Here is a 5,455-nt window from a genome sequence, read left to right as displayed (position 1 = left end):
CACGACTCCTTGCTCGGAGGTCATCAAGGCAAAGATAGAACATACCAGACAATACTCTACAAGTACTTTTGGCTTTCTCTACATGCAGACACTGGCACGTATGTTCAAACGTGCATTTCGTGTTAGCGTGCAAAGGATGACAAACATAAACACCCATCTCAGACCTTTACCAGTACACGATGTGTTTTCAAGAGTTCATCTTGACTTGCTAGGTCCATTAAAAACAAGTCCAGAGGAATATACGCACGTGTTAGTCATCACGTGTGCTTTTTCAAAGTGGACAGAGGCATTTCCCCTCAAAGATATTCCGGCTATTGCAGAAGCAGATATTTTCTTTCGAATTTTTTTTTGTAAATATGGCAGTCCCGACCCAATTCTTACAAATCGTGGACAACAATTTATGATAAAAGTTTTGACCGCAATTTTCAAAATTTTTTAAATTACAAAATTAAAAACGTCGAGTTACAGACCTCAAACATATGCAGCAGTGGAAAGAGCAAATGGTTCTATTTTGACTAAACTTAGAACTTACGTTGATGCAGAACAAACAAATTGGCCAAAACTGCTAGACCCTATCACGTTCGCTATGAATACAACGATAGCTACAGAGTCCACTCAGTACAGCCCTTATTATATGCTGTTTGGTCGAAATTGTAAAACACCTTTAGACACATCGTTGAACCCTGCAGAAGTTGTGGGCGAAAATGCCAAGGCGTACATCGATAGTATACATGCAGAACTCCACAAAGCTAGAGAGTTGGCGGCTCGAAACATTGAGGAAGCTCAGGAAAAATACAAAGCGCAGCATGACAAGGGAGCGGTACCCCCAGAATTTAGCGTACGCGACAAAGTATGGCTACGGACTAAGAAGAAAAAGATTGGTCTGTCTCCCAAACTGTGTGACAAATGGATTGGTCCTTTCTACATCATTGCAGACAATAGAAACAACACGTACAATCTTAGATGGTGTGAGGATAACACTGAGTTAAAGTCTGCGGCGCACGCGGATGATCTGAAACCTTTTCATGATCCTGAAATCCGCCCGACAAACAGACTAGATCCACTCCAAGAAGAGGACGAGGAGGAGAGTTCTATAGCAATAATGAGTCGACATTGTCAGAGTAGAATAATGAACAGAATGTCGCGAATACTTCCGACGCAGAAAGCGAGAGTTTGGACGATGATGAGCACCGATATAATGTAGAGAAAATCATTAATGACAAAATTATGCGCGAAACAAAATATTTTCGTATAAAATGGGAAGGTTTCAATAGTAAAGATAATTCGTGGGAACCTGAAGAAAACATCCCGAATGCATTAATATAAGAGTATTTTCGAATCAAAAGTGAGCACAGGAGGCAAAGACGGCGTAAAAATTGATGAAGGCAAATATCATTTCAAAATTAACAATTCCTAAATAATAAATTTTGTTTGTCAAACAGGCATAGAATATGGACTCGTCACCCATATTCTGACTCTGTTAACGGTTTAGCGAGCAAGAAGTGACGAGCTTGGTCGTCTAAACTCAAACACAGCATCAATAAACAAAAAGAAAAGTTTTACAATTTTTTTATATAAATAAATACATGATGTATAGGCAAAACTAGCAAAATCAAATATTTTACAACTTACTGCAAGTGATGCACAGGTCCTATGTTGTTGACTTTTCTAAATAATAACGAGGTAATTTTAACTTCTATTTCAAAAAAAAAATCGTAGAATTGTTACTGTTTGTTGTTAGAGGTTAAGAGTCAAGATACAAGTCGTCTGGATAATCCGTTACGTTTTCTCTCACTGTCATATGTAGGTTAACATTAAGTTAGAATTATTAATAAGCGAGTTTCCCCTTTTTAATGTGTACGGAGTGGAGAGTAACTGTTTTATAACTGTGTTATTAACTGGAATAAATGTGGAAAATATAGCGAGTGTTGAGCTAATTCCCCAGTAATCGCCCGATACAGCATACACCAAAACGGTACAAAGCCGGCGGTTATAATTCATTACACCACACCATTTATCAGCATAATGCTGATCAAACAAAGACACAACTGCTCCGTTGATCTGTTTAATTTACCTTAAAAATATAACTTTAGGTTGGCTCTAGATTGTGTGCTTTGACCGATATTGGAGTCCAACGGTTATTTGAATTACCGGGGGTTTCAGATGCATACGTTTGGTAACTTTATAATGTAATTTAAAGATTTGAACTTTGTATGGGGGGGGGGGGGTCTACATCCGCACATATTGGACTGATTTAATACATGTATATGGAAACTATGGTAGGATATTTCATGACCCCTGGGGGGGGGGGGGTCAAAAAGAATACTTACGCTACTACATTCCTTTACCTGCACATGCAAATAGTTCCAAAAGAATAAAAGAATTTACAAAGGATAGTATACGGAAAATTGAATATTGTTAGACAGTGCACATGAAGAACGGAGAAGGCCTGTAGAATTCATAATCAGTAGAAATTAGGTGATTACTCATCAAGGCGTAAACCCTTGGCTAGCGAAGATGGGTTTTCGCGAACAGCCTCAACATACGGGACGATAACCCTCAATGTACTCCAACATCGTTTCCTCGGTAGACCAGTGATTAGGTGAGTGGGTTATTGCCCAATCATCCGGAAAATTGATATTTGGGTGACACATAGATGTAGTTCCCTGGTATATGAGTTGTGGGGGTAATAAGTGACCATCTAGAGTCACACAAAACAAAGCGGTGATTTGTCGCTTATCCCCCAACCCGGCGACGTTGACTTGTCTCCATTGTCCAGGAACACTGAGGGATCATATTTAGACCAGTCTGGTCCCAATTGAACACTAAATTGTTCGGAATATTGTACTCACTGCTTTGTTTTTCAATCATATTGAGAAAGTTCTGTTTTGTTTTATCGAAATCGTCAGGCTTGTGCTTTATTCCGTTTGCCGCCTTTTTCTTGGTGAAGTTCATACGTATAAGAACTGAGCGTACCCACTCTTTGCTAAGACATACCTGCCCACCAAACTCCTCCAGTTGAAATTGTCTTTATGAAACAAAACGCCACGGCCAATACAGCGAACGATGTTGGTATTGATAATCCCTCCTGAAATGCGCAAATCTTTCATATAATCCTGAACATCTTCATCCAGGTTTCCGAGTAGTGGTGGCCTCCCGCGTTTCTGGGGTGTAAGAGCGGTTAAGGGCGAGCCATCATTTCTTTTGGATTTTAACAGATATACCGTTTTAAAACGTCGAACTGTGCTTTCCTGGACATTTTTATTTAGCGTCGTTGAATAATATCTCGCAGCTTTTGATGCTCCGTGATTAATGGTAAGTGCGCTATTTTAGCTTTAGTTTCATGTGAAAATCGTTCGTAATTACCACTTTACGTTTTCTGCTACCACTTGGGCTAGATGGACTACAGGTTAACATCTCCTTTTCCACACCTTCAATCACATTTTCAATTAATTTTTTTTTCTCGGACGTGTTTGCTTTTTGTGGATCAGGCAAGCCTGGTTTTACCGCAGCCGTTTTCAACCAACGCAACATCGTGAATGAGATTAGTTTGTTCAATTTAGCAAAAACATAATTTGATATGTGTTCAACTTTTAACATTAAAAAAATAGCCAAAGGCATGCAGTGGTCGCTAATTATTGCAATTTAAGAGAGATGACTCTAGCCTTAGAATACAATTTAATCAAAGAAAGATAACTCTAACCCTGACATTATAAGAAATCAAAGGTAGATAACTCGTACTCTTATTCAAAAATTCGTCAAAATTAAAACTCGCCAATTGTCTCTTACTAAAAAATCGTCAAATTTCGAACTCGTCAATATAACCACGTTTACAGTACTTAACCCATGTTGGGAAGTTTTCTGCAATGCTTGACCACGCGAATGCGCGGATCCAGAAAATTCTTTCAAAGGGGGGGGGGGGGGGGGGTCCGACGGTTATTTCAGTTTGCCGGGGGAGGGGGTTCGGGGTCAGGGTTCGAGGCATATTTTTATAATGTAATTTAACGAAATTTGAATTTTACAGGTTGGTCCGGACCCCCCTCTAGATCCGCGCATGAACTAATCAGATACTACTTTCATAGTCAGTATGAAATTATTATTATTAAAGGAAATATATTTTACTGTTTAATTTACATTCATCTTAATAAATCAATAAACTATATATATATATAATAGGGTACATGTATGCAAAGGCGATCAAAGAAAGTTTTAAAGACATGATATTAACATCTAGGGATATGCTCTATTATTTACATTCATGCTCTATTTCTAAAAAAAATAAATAAATAAAGAACTGATTGCTATTCATAGCTCAAAAGAAACTGTCAGGGCTGAAATCTACACGTTCCACTTCTAATCAGTGTCTACAATAACATTTTAAAATATGAAATTTCAATTTTTCGCAGAATCACAATCTTTAATGATGGCATCTAGAGATGAAGCCCAGCATTTGGTGGAATGTGATCTGTGTCAGCAACCAGTTTCGTTTTTCTGCAGACGATGCGGGGTCAGTCTCTGTGACCCTTGTGTCCCTATACATCTACCCGTGAAATCTAAAAACGGTCATGACATTGTAGATTACATCAGCAAAGATGATGACGACACATGCCACTGTGATTCCCATCCCCAAAACGATTGTTCCGCATACTGTAAAACGTGTGATGCTCCGATATGCATCCTTTGCGTCTCTATTAAACACAAATCACATGAAATGTCCGAGCTGTCCGATAAAATTGAAGAACTTTTAAAAGTTATTACACGGGAAAACGATCGACTTCAGTCATCCAAACATGATTTAGAAAGAGTTTTTGACCACATGACGAAGCTATTGTCCTCGATACCCTCAATTTACAAAAAGAAGAAAGATGAAATAACAGCACGGGGAGAAGAGTGGCACAAACAAATCAAGAAGACCGTGAAGAAACTTCACCAGGAACTGGATGACATGCAAAAGGAACACAAGGCTGTACTACAGAAACAAAAGAAAGAGTTTGAAGAATTGATTGGGACATTGAATGAAATAAACAGGAAAACAAGAAAATTACAGAAATCAAAGAACATCACAGAAATGCAGACTTTTGTACCAGTGATTCAGAAACAAGAAACATTGAGCGAGTTCTCTCAGTATTCATTTCCTACATTATATGAATGTAAAATAGATGAAAATGATGTGCAAACTTATTTCGGATACATTGATAAAATGCAGGAAAGGAAAACCTCCCTAACAGAAAAGAATTTTAAAGAAATTGACTTTTCGGTTAAAACAACTTTAGAGGTGCCCACAGTTTCTTCTGTTATAGACACTGGGTTCCCTGCTAGTGAAAATTATAAAAACCGTCTGTATGACATAGCCGTTAATGACGATAACAAAGTGTGGATGGAAGGACATAGCAGGGAACTAAAGTTGTTTGATCTCCAGGGACACCTCCATCGCACTCTCCTATGGGAGGAGTAA

General features: G+C 38.4%; 1 protein-coding gene across 1 annotated transcript; it reads left to right on the top strand.

Moving 5' to 3' along the window:
• Positions 1-4,423: 4,423 nt before the first annotated feature.
• Positions 4,424-5,455, top strand: LOC136276168 (E3 ubiquitin-protein ligase TRIM45-like). Its single transcript, XM_066087297.1, has one exon. The coding sequence runs from the start codon at positions 4,424-4,426 to the stop codon at positions 5,453-5,455; it is 1,032 nt and encodes a 343-aa protein (XP_065943369.1).

This window comes from Magallana gigas, chromosome 6, assembly GCF_963853765.1.
Source record: "Magallana gigas chromosome 6, xbMagGiga1.1, whole genome shotgun sequence".
Lineage (NCBI taxonomy): Eukaryota > Metazoa > Mollusca > Bivalvia > Ostreida > Ostreidae > Magallana > Magallana gigas.
This window is presented reverse-complemented; position numbering and strand designations above follow the sequence as displayed.

Coding starts and splice junctions, on each gene's coding strand:
- LOC136276168 (XM_066087297.1), top strand. CDS start 4,424: ATGGCATCTAGAGATGAAGCCCAGCATTTGGTGGAATGTGATCTGTGT.